A 14,478-nucleotide genomic window follows, 5' to 3' on the forward strand; every position below is an offset into this window, starting at 1 on the left:
AAAATATTCTTAAATAAGCCAGTTCCAGAAAATGCTCTCGTGAATGGCTGGAGATGTTTTGAATTGAAGACGCATGTTCATTTGTTGGTTATTTGGCTACCGTGCCACAATCTTGTTGAAGTACCAAGGATAAGCCCAAGTACAAAGAGTGATTTCCAACTGATCATGTTTTGACTCTCTTTTCTTTAATTGTTAATCTGTAAATATTCACCTCTTTCAGATCACCTTGTAATGTCAATATGACGTAAACTGCCATGGTAGCCAATGAATGAGCTGTTGCAGGGTAGCTGTTAAGGTCTTCAGTTCAAGAGATCATTCTCCTTCGATTGCTCTCCCTACAAGGTCACAGAAGGATTTTCTGGAAGTCGTTTATTTAACAGTAATTTAGAAAAAAATACATTAGTTTTGCATGTTGTGAGCATGTGACTGGATATCTGATGTATGGATTATATGATCAGAACAACTGAGACTTTTTTCATGGATATTTTGATAATGTTTGTTGTTAAGCGTTGGTCCCCTTTGAAGCCTATTGTGTCAAGAACATTGCGTTATCCGCGTTCTCCATAAAGCCAAGAGATTAGTAATTTTCTTCAGCGATTGCTACAGACATCTCAAGATAAGTAAAATCTATATAAATAAAATTATTTTCGTGTTTGAAACAGAAATGACATATGACCACGGGTAACGGAAATTACGTATGACCACAGAACGTATAATATAGGAACTTATTATTTGTGTGAGAGTTATTTTACTGATATTGAAAAGAAGAAAAAAGACTGTTTAAATAAGGAGCTGGGAAGGTGAATGTAAAGAAGAAACCAGCGGTAAAGCAAGTGAGACTCCATTATAAGGAGGGTTGGGTGCACGGAGAAGGAGTGCCGGCTAACCTGGAAGGACCTTTAGAGCAGGGGTAGGCAACGTCGGTCCTGGAGTGCCACAGTATGTGCAGGTTTTTGTTCCAACCCAGTTCCTTAACGAGAACTCAATTATTGCTGATGAAGCACATATTGCTTAAGTGACATTTTCATGCTTCATTTTAGTGGTCTCGCTTGTTAAGGTTCTCCAACCTTAATTGCTTATTTCAATCTTAAACTGCTGCATTCAGTGTTTTAATTGCTCCTTATTAGCAATAAGATGTAAAAGACAAAGCAGCCAGCAGTTCTCCAGCTAGCTTTTTTCCAATTACATCTGTGTGTGTTCATCATGCACGGTTTGATTTAATAAAACACTTAATAGAAAAATGTGACAGACTGAAAATGATCTGTTTTAGGCTTCAAATCATTTGGATGATATCCTTGGAAAGGAAAAAAATCTACGATATAAAAGCCTTACATTGCACAGACTAACAAGCCATAAAATTAAATAAGGTCTGAGACTGGCAATGATTGGTTTCTAATTAAGCAATTGGGTTGGAATGAAAACCTGTAGCCACTGCGGCTCACCAGGACCGACATTGCCTACCCCTGTTTTACATCTTATTGCTAATAAGGAACAATTAAAACACTGAATGCAGCAGTTTAAGATTGAAATAAGCAATTAAGGTTGGAGAACCTTAACAAGCGAGACCACTAAAATGAAGCATGAAAATGTCACTTAAGCAATATGTGCTTCATCAGCAATAATTGAGTTCTCGTTAAGGAACTGGGTTGGAACAAAAACCTGCACATACTGTGGCACTCCAGGACCGACGTTGCCTACCCCTGCTTTAGAGCACACGGCTTTACTTTGCTTTTATGGTGCGGGCGCCGGCCATGGATGGGCACTAACGCCGAGACAACCGGGTGAGACGGACTTATTCCTTCAACAAAGGAATCGTCGCCAGGCCGGTGAGATCGCTTCTTTTACATTTCAATTCAGTATACGAGTCAGCTGAACGTATCTGACTTGATCACTGGATTCATTGCAGATTTCCCAGGCCGTGTGAATATAAAAGAGACTGGGGAACGTGTGGGGATTGTATGTGTGTCTAATTTATATTTGTATATAGATGTAATATAGGTTTAAGTACTGTGAATATATTTGTGCTGTTTGTAAATAGGGTAATTTTCCGTTTCTTTTCCTTGCTTGCTTTCTTTCTTTGCTGTTTCGCAGTTTTCTGGGGAGTATATTATTGAATGTTTAAGGGCGTGGCATATTAATTAGGGTTTGTGTAGTTATTATAGATTTGACAAGGATTTAAAAGGTGTTTATTGTTTTGTTTGATTTATAATATAGTCTTTTTTGATTGTTTAAAGAATTGTTGGGCGTGATTATTTCCTTTGTATAAATTCATAAAAGACAACTCCAGATGAGGATATCAAATTGAGGCTAAGGTTCGGTTGGGTTCCGTACTTAATAGAATTAATTTTCCTAAGAGTAGGAGATTTTTGTGTGTGCTGGGCTCCTCATTCAACTTAAGAGGAACGAGCTACACCTTGATAGTAAAAGAAATGAAGAAAACAGCTTTGCGTCTTTCCACATTTTAACTGCGCCGAGCTGTAAACAATGTGAAGACGAGACCATCTTCACCAGCGAGGGGTCGTAAGAACAAAGTGGACGCTGGGAGGCGCGGAATGTCAGGCTTTTCCTCCAGGTCAACAGCTTCGCAGTTTCGGGTAGCGTCCTCTCTTCTCGCACTGTTTGTCACACTTCAAGTGCCCCGTCGGCTCCTGGGACAGTGGCAATCTGCGAATAAGTGTAACCGGCGCTATCGAAGCGGGACTCTCTTGGTAAATTGCAGTGCACGGCTACTTACTGTCCCTTAAGATGAATTTGGGTCGCTAAAACCCCGCAACATTCAAGGTTGCTTTTGTGATGAATTCTTTTAAGAAAATGGAGGGTTTACATCTAAAAAGATGTACCGACCTCTTCATGTTAAGTATTAGACTTGGGAATTGTTTGGACCTTCTGCCCGTTAAGCACGGAAAGGCAGCGTCCACATTTCTCTGAATAATTTTTCGCTTAAATCACAGGCACATAGTGCAAGGTTGTCAAGCAGGTAGTTTGCCTGAAACCACTGCAGTAGTACTCAATGTACCTTTACTTCTTAAATGTTAATGTTTGACTGTTTAATAATTTTTACGCTTCTTATATCTTCTTCAAATTCTTTTATCAAAATGTTTTACTACTTAATAATTAATATTTATATAATTTCTGCTTATTGTAAATGCTCTTTATTTGTTCAAAAATACAGTAACATTGGTAATTAACAAACTTATTTTATAAATACTAAATTTTAGTTGTTTTCCCTTGCACTCAGTGAGCGAAGCCACTGGGTAATCAGCTAGTATAAAATAAATACCATTTTTGCATGGAGTATTCCTGTCCTTATTGGGCAGTGTGAAAGAGCAGCACCAATTTAGACACAAGAGTGGTTGTTGGGTTCTCGGGAAACATGAGTTAAAATAATTATTTATTAACTAATAAAAATTATGATCAAAAGTTACACCCTCAGCACACACATCACTAATTTGAACTCAAAGCAGGTACAAACTGCTTGGCAGCATCTCTGATTCTGGGGTGAAGAGTGCCAAACAATTATCCTCAGTGTAGTTTCAGAATGCACCAATTCTTAGCTGTAGAACTCTAGTGCCATGCCATAGGTTTACACTTAAACCCTCTGAGTTTTTCGGCACCAGGTTGGCACCCTGTCAAAGGGTGTCTCCTGTCTTGTATCTGGCACTACTGGAATGAGCTTGGCCCCTGGGACCCTACAACAGATTATGCTGATTGACTAATGTTATGTTATGTTACTTTCAATTCAAAATCTGATTAAATAGCAAGGGTAAACGTCAAGGTCTCAAAGTAGACATGCTGTTTACAGAGGAGTGACTTGATATTTTACTGGGGAGAAAAGTGATTAATGCTTTTCATAATATTCTGCTTTTAGGTAATTGTCTTTGAGGAACAGGAAATGGAGAAAAAAATCAATTTTGTGGATTCACCTGATCTGGGCATGGCCATTGATGTGGACTAAAGTCAAGTCACAGCAAAAGAACAACTTTCCACCATTGTGGAATATTTTAGACTGTTCTTGACCCTTTGACATGGACCTGGAAGCACACAGATTAAATGTACAAAGAACATTTTTTGTGAATCTACCTGGAGTGCTTCTTCTGAATACCTGAATGAACAATTCAAATGACAACTGTGATTTTTTTTCTTGTTTTAAGAACTTTATCAAAAAAGGAACTCTGTTCAGGTTGGTAGCTGCTTTACAATTTCTGAAATTTTCATATACACTTCCAAGTTAAAACATAAAGTGCTAAATACGGGGGGAAAAAAAAAACTGAAATGGGAACGCTGTTACCTAATGTTAACACGATAGTTTTGGTGTTTTGATCTTTCCATCCATCTTCATTGGTTTCTGAATAAAAACATGGGTAGTTTTTCTTTATTTTCTTTTTATTTGGTGTTTTGATCTTTCCACCCATCTTCATTAGTTTCTAAATAAAAACATGGGTAGTTTTTTTTTTTTTTTTTAATTGTTTCTATTTATTTGGACATTTTGTGTGTTTGTATATAGCTGAAGCTTAAAGAATTGCAGCATTAAAGATTTTTCTATTTGAAGACTTTTGTTTTTTCAGCTCTTTTCCTTTAATCAATGTACTTTAGAATTTTGTAAGAAAAAGTAATGCCATGTTTTCGTAATTAAGGTAGAAGTCCACATTTGTGTATTTGTTGTCAATTTTCTTTTTTACAGATATGTTGCCTTTTTTGGTTATTAATCAGAAATTTGAACTAATATAAGGATGAGATAAAAAGTCTTGCATAGATTTTCAGGCCAAACATCTTTTGTATATACCGTGAGAGTTGCAATATAAATAACACACCTGTTATGTGTGTATATGAGCATTCATCCATCCATCCATTATCCAACCCGCTATATCTTAACTACAGGTTCACAAGGGTCTGCTGGAGCCAATCCCAGCCAAATCAGGGCGCAAGACAGGAAACAAACCCCAGGCAGGGCGCCTGCCCACCGCAGGACACACACACCCACACTAGGGACAATTTCGGATCGCCAATGCACCTAAGCTGCATGTCTTTGGACTGTGGGAGGAAACTGGAGCACCCGGAGGAAACCCACGCAGACACAGGGAGAACGTGCAAACTCCACGCAGGGAGGACCCGGGAAGCAAATCCAGGTCTCCTTACTGCGAGGCAGCAGCGCTACCACTGCGCCACCATGACGCCCTGTGAGCTTTCATCTGGACATTAATTTGACATATACTACCTATGGTGGCAGTGGTATTCCCTGATGTAAGTGGCATCTTTCAGCAGGATAATAGGCCCTGCTACATTGCACAGATTGTTTGGGAATAGTTTGAGGAACATAATGAAGAGTTCAAGGTGTTGCCCAGGCCCCCAAATTCCCCACATCTCAATCCATTTGAACAAGTCCGATGTATGGTGTCTCCACCTTCACCACAAAACTTGTTGGAGCTGGAGGATCGGCTGCTAACATCCTGGTGCCACACTGCAAAAAATGCATATGCAAAAGTTAGACAAAAAAACTTAACATGTGAGTTGTTTTGCTTTTTGGTTAGCAAATACTGTATATCCACAAATGGGTGTGGAAGGGCAGGTCCACGGCGTAAGAATTAGGAGTCCATTTTAAATAAGTAATCATTTACATTTGCGTCTTCAGGAGTGGCATGGTAGCGTGGCAGGAGGGCTCCAGTGGGGGATGTGGGGAGATGACAGCCATGCATTTTGTGCACACATGCAGTGGTGCCCGTGACCCTATATTGCTAGAGCTGTGATTGCTGCAGCTGCACCTCCCACCCCCAATCATTTTAAAAGGGAAACACGAGTGTTAAAAGGGGAGGAAAAGGAAAATGAGGGAGATCGGAGAAAGGAGGACAGAGTGGAGAGTGAAGCAGGCAGGAAACGGGGAAGAGCCAATGCAGGAGTGAGAAGACAAACAGCAGAAAGCCAGGAGGAGGAGAGCCCCAGGAGGACAGCGAGTGGCTGATGCTTGAGGTTGTGGTGATGGTTCACTCCAGCTGAGCAACTTAAGAGAGTTGGAGTGACCAGGAAGAGTGAGGCTCAGCGTAAGTCTGGGAAGGCAGAGGGAATCAGCGACAGAGGCACGGACAATTTATCTTAACTTTGTAGGAGGGAAGGATCCTAGGCCTAGGTCCAGATTGGGAGCTCTACTGTGGGGCCAGGCAAGCAGCAGGGATCCAGACCTGTTGACCGCATAAGAAGGAATGCTGAAGTCTATTAGGTAGGTGGCTCCTCAGCTGCCAGGTCCATAAGGATAAGGTGAGGAGACAGAAGTTTTAATGGACTGCACTAGGGCATGTGTCTTAAGGGATAGTTTCCTGCACTGTTGGTTTAACCTTGGTTTTAAAGGAATATTTATTTGATTGATTTTTATCCTTCACAACTCAACTGTTTTTATGAGTATTTATTAGAAGATTTTGCACTGCGCTTTTGAACACTGTGGTTTTGTTTTTTTATAATAAAAGCACTTGTCACTTTTATACACCTACCCCTTGCTTCGTGGTATGTCCTCATCTGCCTGGCTCATCCGGTTATGTTATCTATGGTGTCAAGTTCAAGAGACTCCCTAAATAGAAGTGGGAGCGTAAAGCTGACCCGCACTGTCACAATGGGGTAAGCAAAATTTACTTAACAAGATTTCTTACAGTAAGCTAAATAACCATAAATACAAATTTCTTGATATGTCAATAATTCTTAACAATAAGGAAAACAAGATTTAATGTCATGATATAAATAAGTCATCTAGAGTCCATGATTTGGCGGGTTGGAGTTGTTTTGTCAGCCAATGTAGGAGCAACCGCATCATTAGGCAGGTGATCAGAATGTTTTGGCTCAGCAGTGACTTTATCTATCTTATAACTCTATGTATAAATTTGAAATTCTGTCTGTCTGTTAGAGCCTTTTGTGAAAACCACTGTTGTCTATTTCTACAAAACGTAGAAATTATTTGTAGTGCCTAAACATCATTGCACGCCAGGAACACCCCTTCATGACAACGATATTCTCTGATGAAAGTGGTATCCTTCAGTAGGATAAAGCACCCCACCACACTGTAAGAATAGTTTGGAAATGGTGTGAAGAACATGATAAAAAGTTCATGGTGTTTTCCTGGCCTTCAGATTCCTATGATCTCAATCTAACTGACCAATGTGAGATGTATTGGAAGAACAAGTCCAATTTGTGGCAGCTCCACCTCACAACTTACAGGGGTTAAAAGATCTGCTGCTAACATTCTGCTGGTGCCAGTTACTTTCAGAGGTCTTGCAGTGTCCATGCTCCAGTGGGTCAGAACTGTTTCGGTGGCACACGGAGAAGTAGCAGCATATTAAGCAGGTGGTCGTAATATTTTGGATCATTTGTGTATGTGTGTACCTTTGCTTTGTGTGTATAACTTATAGTGCTGTTCTTTCTAAATCTGACACCAAACTCTAATTCAAAAAAGAACAGTTTGGTTAATGTTGAAGATTAGAGCTGTCTGTGAAGCACAAATTTCAGTGTGTTTTATTATTCATTTTCATAAACCACAGCTTCCAATCTAAGGCAACAGAGAGTCACGGCCAGGCTTGGTGGTAACAGCAGAAGACAGGTGTCCCTAGGATGGCTTGCTGGTTCAGTGCACGTTGCACACAATTTCAGCTATACACGCACACACTTTCAATGGCATTTTAAGATGACAATCCCTGTAATTATCATGTGGTCAAGTTATATAAAGCTGGTTGCACATTTGATGACTTCTAGTTATGTGGAGATGTCAGTCTTGATGACTGTAGTTGCTGATCTTGTTGCCTGAGGATATCATATTATAAGAGTGGAAATCACAGTTCATCGATTCTGTGACGACTTTCCAGCGCAGTTTTCACATTTCTAGAATACCGCAAGCTTGCATCTTTTCCCAATAGCTATGTGCTGCCTGACTGCACTGGTGCTGTATGAATGCCTTACTGGTATTTTCCTCCGTTTTTCCATTGTTTGTCCATTCTGTTGTGTTACGTATAACACCAGGCCTATTTTCTGTTTGTGTCACCAAAAACACCTGCTTTCCATAATCTATATTATATGCTTTATACTTCTGGCTGGGCACTCCTTGCTTGCCAGCTCTCATGCTTACAGAATGCGCCCCTACGACTCTAGTCTTGTGGGACAACATAATTCTCAGACAAGAATACACATCTGGGGACAACTCGTTAATAACCTTGTAGTAAATAGTGCTAAAATTCTCTGCTGCAAAGGCTCCGCCCAAAGAGCTTCTTCCTAAAGCACTCTCCCAATTCTTCTAGTCTGTGCACTTTAAGCCGTTGGGGTTCAAAGAGACAGCAAAAAAAAAAAAAAATTGAACAAAAGACACTAAGAGAAAATTAAAAGCTGAAATTGCTTTTATCAATTTAGGAGCTCAGCAGCACCAGGTAAGAGAAGCTTAATGATTAATTTGTACATTTAACAGAAGAGACAGATACACACATATAAACCAGTATAGATACTTGACCCTACACATTTGAGAAGTACTCCTGTCTGCTAAGATATCTTTGTTATTTTGACTGTTGCATCACTATATGGCATAACAACAGCAAATAGACTATAATGCTTATCTACCATCTATGGATATATACAACATGTTAAAATGCTGTGGCTATTTTTTAATGGCATGTTTGAATTTTCAATTAGGCAGTAATGTTAACTTTCTTTAGTTATTTGTTTTTAACATGCAGTCTGAATGTAGATGCTGTGCAGCCTCATCTGTGCTTTTACTGGTGGTGTTAGGCAGATTTGTTGATTTGGGTGTGTGGCTCTTTGTTATCAGCTGTCTTAACGGCAGGTCTTTTTGCACCCTTTTGATGGGGTGACACACATCATTTACATCAAATGCAGTGATTTTGCAGTTCATATTCTTACAAACATACTTGACAATTCTTTCAATCTTATATCGACTCCGACGCTTTTATCAAACCTGAACAAGAGTGCACGCTCAGTGCCTGCAACAACACGTCATTCACGTTTACCATTCATCTTTTGATGTCTCGGAATGCCAATGTATAACCTGATGCTGCAGAACGGTTTTTCCCTTGCAACAGATTATGTGTATATTTAACGAATGTAATGTGCTCTTTGCACATGCGACACACATTTATATGTTTAACTGAGATGTTTTTAGGAGACTTTTTTCGACTGTGGACAGGTCATCTTAATCAGAACCTTGCTGTCTGTCGGACCAGGCTAATGAGAGCTCCTCTAATTTTTGCAGTTCAAAATCACTGCCCCTCTTTTGAGCGCCACCTCCAAGAGGCGTTGGATTGGCTTAGAAATGTGACACTCCGTGAGCTGTCTAATTGTGGCTACCCAATTTTAAGCAAAAGTCACTTATGGTTGTCTCCAAACTTTTATATTGTAAGTGTGGCTCGGTAAGACTACTATGACTCAAGACAAAATCAAATGCTGCGAGCTGCAGACTATTTGGAATGAGTCACTAAGCATGTCAGACTACACGACCGGAGTGACAGCCTCTGACTCACTTAGATTACAAAAATGACATCTGCTGCTGAAAATGATTGGAAAAGTCGTTTAATATGGCAGGGCCTTAAGCTGTTAATGAGCACACTAGTGGCTATGATACTCAAGAACACAATGGCATCGTACACTTTGTATCTACAGTGGTGTGAAAAACTATTTGCCCCTTTCCTGATTTCTTATTCTTTTGCATGTTTGTCACACAAAATGTTTCTGATCATCAAACACATTTAACCATTAGTCAAATATAACACAAGTAAACACAAAATGCAGTTTGTAAATGGTGGTTTTTATTATTTAGGGAGAAAAAAAAATCCAAACCTACATGGCCCTGTGTGAAAAAGTAATTGCCCCCTGAACCTAATAACTGGTTGGGCCACCCTTAGCAGCAATAACTGCAATCAAGCGTTTGCGATAACTTGCAATGAGTCTTTTACAGTGCGCTGGAGGAATTTTGGCCCACTCATCTTTGCAAAATTGTTGTAATTCAGCTTTATTTGAGGGTTTTCTAGCATGAACCGCATTTTTAAGGTCATGCCATAGCATCTCAATTGGATTCACGTCAGGACTTTGACTAGGCCACTCCAAAGTCTTCATTTTGTTTTTCTTCAGCCATTCAGAGGTGGATTTACTGGTGTGTTTTGGGTCATTGTCCTGTTGCAGCACCCAAGATCGCTTCAGCTTGAGTTGACGAACAGATGGCTGGACATTCTCCTTCAGGATTTTTTGGTAGACAGTAGAATTCATGGTTCCATCTATCACAGCAAGCCTTCCAGGTCCTGAAGCAGCAAAACAACCCCAGACCATCACACTACCACCACCATATTTTACTGTTGGTATGATGTTCTTTTTCTGAAATGCTGTGTTCCTTTTACGCCAGATGTAACGGGACATTTGCCTTCCAAAAAGTTCAACTTTTGTCTCATCAGTCCACAAGGTATTTTCCCAAAAGTCTTGGCAATCATTGAGATGTTTCTTAGCAAAATTGAGACGAGCCCTAATGTTCTTTTTGCTTAACAGTGGTTTGCGTCTTGGAAATCTGCCATGCGGGCCGTTTTTGCCCAGTCTCTTTCTTATGGTGGAGTCGTGAACACTGACCTTAATTGAGGCAAGTGAGGCCTGCAGTTCTTTAGACATTGTCCTGGGGTCTTTTATGACCTTTCGGATGAGTCGTCTCTGCGCTGTTGGGTAAATTTTGGTCGGCCGGCCACTCCTGGGAAGGTTCACCACTGTTCCATGTTTTTGCCATTTGTGGATAATGGCTCTCACTGTGGTTCGCTGGAGTCCCAAAGCTTTAGCAATGGCTTTATAACCTTTACCAGACTGATAGATCTCAATTACTTCTGTTCTCATTTGTTCCTGAATTTCTTTGGATCTTGGCATGATGTCTAGCTTTTGAGGTGCTTTTGGTCTACTTCTCTGTGTCAGGCAGCTCCTATTTAAGTGATTTCTTGATTGAAACAGGTGTGGCAGTAATCAGGCCTGGGGTGGCTACGGAAATTGAACTCAGGTGTGATACACCACAGTTAGGTTATTTTTTAACAAGGGGGCAATTACTTTTTCACACAGGGCCATGTAGGTTTGGATTTTTTTTCTCCCTAAATAATAAAAACCATCATTTAAAAACTGCATTTTGTGTTTACTTGTGTTATATTTGACTAATGGTTAAATGTGTTTGATGATCAGAAACATTTTGTGTGACAAACATGCAAAAGAATAAGAAATCAGGAAGGGGGAAAAATAGTTTTTCACACCACTCTATCTATCTATCTATCTATCTATCTATCTATCTATCTATCTATCTATCTATCTATCTATCTATCTATCTATCTATTGTGGGAATATCCCGGAAAAACAAGTCAAAAGACAAGAAAAAGGTTTGGGGACCGTCCCCGTATATTGCCCTAAGACAATATATATGAAAAAACAGATCAAAAGTCTTTAAATTTGAAAGCACAATTGACTGTTTTACTTTGAGAAAATGATCGTTTTTATACAGAAAGGATTATGGGAAAAGGAAATGGTTGGCATGAAGTGACATTAGGAACAGGAACTGGTAGTAACGTCATCAGTGAGTCGGAAGTGATGTGATCTGGAAGAGCCGGAAGTGATGCCATTGATGATGGCCGGAAGTGACATAGTTGCAGCCATTTTGATACCCGGAAGCGGAGGCACTTATTTTTCTTCTGGTTTTCTGTGGAAAGAAGAGATCCAGGTAAGTACCACGTGACACCCATATCTCGCGATAGTTCACTCACCTTTAGGCTCTTTGACTGCCTCCTAATCACATGTGTGTGACACTATCTATCTATCTATCTATCTACTGTATCTCTCTCTCTCTCTCTCTCTCAAAGGAATCAAACAATCAAAGGGCATTGATAAAGAGTTGGTGTGCCAACCTGGTAACCCCATATATTTAAATTACAAGTAAAACTGGAAAAACATGGCAAAATTGTGGAGAGGTCTTTTCAGACATGAGTTCAAGACAGAACTGGCAAAGACAGCGGAACTTCCGGTTTTCAGTCTTCCCAGCAGAAAGAGGTGGGTCCAAGTGGACAGACACCAGAAGTGGCATCAGTGGTATAACAGTCAATCTTTTTATCATTTGGTCTGCAGAGGGAGGAAGAGAGAAAGGCATTAGGACACAGCACCAATCCCTGGTGCAGTGGTAGGATTACAGTCACTGGGTCGTCACAGCTATGCCCTATATGCATATATATATTCAAGGCTATCCAAAATGAAAGAGCAGATTTCAAAAATTTATTTCAAACAAACTGTATAAGACAAAAACACATTCGGCACAGTACTGGATAGAGGAAAGTTCAAAGTTTGGTCCTATGGTCCTTGAGGTTGCATGCACTGAACATGAGCACCATGTGTAGCGTGACAAACATCAAAACAGTAAACCATTTCTTGCCACACACAAGTAAACTGGTCCCTAGTTACTGAATTCACAGCTTCCTCAATTTGATGTTGCAAATCTTGAAGATTAGCGGGCATAGGTGGAACAAACACTCTGTCACACAAATGAGACATACTCAGATAAAGGTTTGGGGCAGCCACCCGTATAATCTGGTATCCTGGCTGCAAAGTCGTTTTTATGAAATACACAGCACTGATGTGCATACAATTGAGTCCAAGACAAGACTGAGGAATTAGGAAAAAGGGCAGGGTTTTAAAGGGGAAGACAGGAACTGAGGTCATAAGGATCAGGGTCATGTTCGTTCTCCATTGGTTTGAGCCCGGACGTGACTTCAGAGGGGCCGGAGCCAGTAAGGTCTCCTTCCATTGGCTCGGTCCCGGAAATGATGTCACGAGAGCCAGGTGAAATCTCCCGGGAATGGTCTGCAGGCAAGAGAGAAAAAGAGTCAGTGCACTCTGCCACCTCCCGGCATGTCTCAGAACTCAAGCCCTTTAGCTGCCTCCCATGCGCACGTGTGTGACGTACTCCCATAGACAATAATCACAGGGGGTAAGGTCTGGAGACCTGGGAGGCCATAGACGATGAGCAACATCTTGTTGTCCACCTCTTCCAATCTGTCGTCCTAGAATGGTGTCGTTCAGGTAATGCCGGACCTCCAAGTGGAAATGAGGTGGGGCATCATCTTGCATGAAAATGAAGTCATTCGAATCTTCTTGAAGTTAAATTTTTAAACTTTGAACTTTCCTCTATAAATTTTTGAAATCTGCTATTTCATTTTGAATAGCCCTATGTATAGTGGGATATGGCCGGCCATTCATCCCGGCCGATATCCCCAGGCTGCCAGGTGGAGCCCTCCCTGTAGCATGGAAGTGCCCCAAATGCCAGCAGAGAATTATGGACAATGGAGTGTTTATTCACAGCCCTGCTGGATACCATGGGGGCCGCCAGAGGACGCTGCAGGGAGGAGTAAGGACTATTTTCGCTACACCCCGGAAGTACGTCCCAGTCACATGGACAGAAGAAATGACGTACTTCCGGGATGAAAAGAAGAGTTTTTACGTGACCCGGAAATGATAGAAAGTCACATGGACTGAGGGACAGAAACACTTCCGGGTCAAGGACTATAAAAGACTCTGGGAAAGCCCAGACATTGAGCTGAGCTGGGTGGAAGGGTGGCTAAGCATCTGGGAGTGGAGGATTATTGATATTTGTTTATTGGAGAACTGTGGAGAGGAGGGTGCTTTGTGCACTTATTTATAATAATAAATTCATATTTGGACTTTTATCTGGTGTCTGATGTATTGTCCGAGGGTTCAAGGGAGCAAGAGTGCTTCCTATCTGTCACAATATATATAATGTATGTATGTATGTATATATATATATATATATATATATATATATATATATATATATAATATACATACACAAGGTATTTTATATTCAGTCCAATTTAAGAAGTTGGACTATATTGTTAAGCCCATTCCATAAAATTCAAATGAAAATCCATTTTAATTCCACATTATAACCGGACCAGACAGGACAAACACTGAAGGGGGATAAATACTTTTGCAAGGCACTGTGAGTGTGTGTGTGTGATGTGGTGACACTTTGTCTGTTTTGGAGCAGACGTTCAAAAGTACTCTTCTCAAATCATACAATCAGCAAAATAGCGAGTGCAGTATTGAAATTTGAACGGGTAATGAGAAGGCTATGACTCGTAATTGTAGTTGAGTAAAGTGTATGTTGTGGACGATGACCTGCTGAGTGCAGCTTTGAAATAATAAAGGGACACAATTCGTCCTGAAAGCAAATTCATGCCCCCATGGAAGCACATTTACATAATAGGCAATATATATTCAGCAGTTTGACATGTTGAGCCACTCGGGCGATGAACTGATAACATGACTGGTGTTGCTGAGCGTTGTTCTAGTCGACATGATCTTATTGTTTACTACTCACATTCAGGACAGGAACACATTTAATTTATTACAGAATTTCTTAAAAAAATAACACAGCCTCCGGCTCACACAGTTAAGTCTTATCTCCTGTTTTTCAACCTGTGA

General features: G+C 40.5%; 1 protein-coding gene across 1 annotated transcript in view; it reads left to right on the forward strand.

The window, feature by feature from the left end:
- The window catches only part of LOC114658232 (beta-galactosidase-1-like protein 2), a 112,131-nt gene extending 107,577 nt beyond the window's left edge, over positions 1–4,554 (forward strand). Inside the window, exon 19 of the mRNA XM_051932136.1 lies at positions 3,869–4,554. Coding sequence (XP_051788096.1) covers positions 3,869–3,955 — 87 coding nt within the window. The 3' untranslated portion in view covers positions 3,956–4,554. The remainder of the gene's footprint in view (positions 1–3,868) is intronic.
- Positions 4,555–14,478: the final 9,924 nt, after the last annotated feature.

This window comes from Erpetoichthys calabaricus, chromosome 9, assembly GCF_900747795.2.
Source record: "Erpetoichthys calabaricus chromosome 9, fErpCal1.3, whole genome shotgun sequence".
In the NCBI taxonomy this organism is placed as follows: domain Eukaryota; kingdom Metazoa; phylum Chordata; class Cladistia; order Polypteriformes; family Polypteridae; genus Erpetoichthys; species Erpetoichthys calabaricus.